This window comes from Chrysemys picta, chromosome 4, assembly GCF_011386835.1.
Source record: "Chrysemys picta bellii isolate R12L10 chromosome 4, ASM1138683v2, whole genome shotgun sequence".
Lineage (NCBI taxonomy): Eukaryota > Metazoa > Chordata > Testudines > Emydidae > Chrysemys > Chrysemys picta.
Genome location: NC_088794.1, coordinates 4,837,730 through 4,839,082, shown reverse-complemented (window position 1 = coordinate 4,839,082; position 1,353 = coordinate 4,837,730). Strand labels below are relative to the sequence as shown.

General features: G+C 46.4%; 1 protein-coding gene across 1 annotated transcript; it reads right to left on the bottom strand.

Annotated features, from left to right (window-relative positions):
* Positions 1–215: 215 nt before the first annotated feature.
* On the bottom strand, positions 216–1,151 carry LOC101953228 (olfactory receptor 8U9-like). Its single transcript, XM_005315326.2, has one exon. It carries the CDS (start codon positions 1,149–1,151, stop codon positions 216–218), a length of 936 nt encoding a protein of 311 aa, XP_005315383.2.
* Between the last annotated feature and the right edge of the window lie 202 nt (positions 1,152–1,353).

The following is a 1,353-nucleotide window of genomic DNA, read 5'->3' as shown; positions in this document are numbered from 1 at the left end:
CAATCTCTCTTTCTGGACCTGTGATTCTTCCTGTATTTTGTCCACTGATCTCATTTGGGGCCTGCAGACCTTGTTGGAATACAAACAAATTAAAAATAAAAACAATATAATAATGAACAAGATTCCCACGGGCTCTGCAAAATTACATTGAAATGGGCTGGGAATTGAATTCACCTGTTTCAACACCCCATCACTAAACGAGAAAATAGTTAGATTCAAGAATTGGTTAGGAGTTTATTCATTGCTTTCCTCAGGGCGTCCTTTACCTCCATGTTCCTCAGGCTGTAGATGAGGAGGTTCAACATGGGGATCACCAGCGTGTAAAACACTGAGGCCACTTTGTCTGTGTCCATGGAATAGCTGTAGGTGGGACGTAAATACATGAAGAGGAGGGTGCCAAAATACAGGGCCACAGCAGTCAAGTGGAAAGAGCAGGTGGAGAAGGCTTTGTGCCTCCCCTCGGCAGAGCGGATCTGCAGGATGGTGGAGATGATATAGACATAGGAGAGGAGGACAGTGACAAGGCTGCTCACTAGAATGCAGCTCATAAAAACAAACATCGCAATCTCTTTGTTGCGGGTGTCAGAACAGGAGAGCGCCAACAGTGGGGGGATGTCACAGAAGAAATGATTGATGATGTTGGAGTTGCAGAATGACAGCCGAAATGTAAAACACTGAATCATTGAATCCACCAACCCCACAGCGTATGCCCCAACCACTAGTTGGTTACAAAGCTGCCTGGACATGGTGACCGTATAGAGCAGCGGGTTACAGATGGCCACATAACGGTCATACGCCATCACAGCCAGCAACAGGCACTCAACATCTCCAAAAACAATTGAGAGATATTGTTGCACAGCGCAGGCAGTGTAAGAAATGCTTTTCCTCTCGGCTAAGAAATTTTGCAGCATCTTAGGGGAAATTATCGAGGAATAGCAGAGATCACAGAAAGACAAATTACTGAGGAAAAAGTACATGGGGGTGTGAAGTCGGGGATCAATGGTGATTAAGAAGATCATCCCCCCATTTCCCACCAGGGTGATAACATAAACCACTAGGAACACCCCAAACAGGAGGACCTGCAGCTCCGGACGATCTGTCAGTCCTGAGAGAATGAACTCAGTCACCTCTGAGTGATTTCCCTTTTCCATCTCCTCTGAACAGAGATCTGGCAGCTACAGAGATGTGGGCAGGTGGATGGTGCGGACGTTCACAGCTGGTCATCCCAGTTGTATGATAAAATACACACAGCGTAAATACACTGACACGCAGGTTAATCATGCCCCGCATACGAAGACAACTGCTCACTAATCCGAGCAGCAAACAGTGACTTGTGACTCTGCTGTAAGAGAA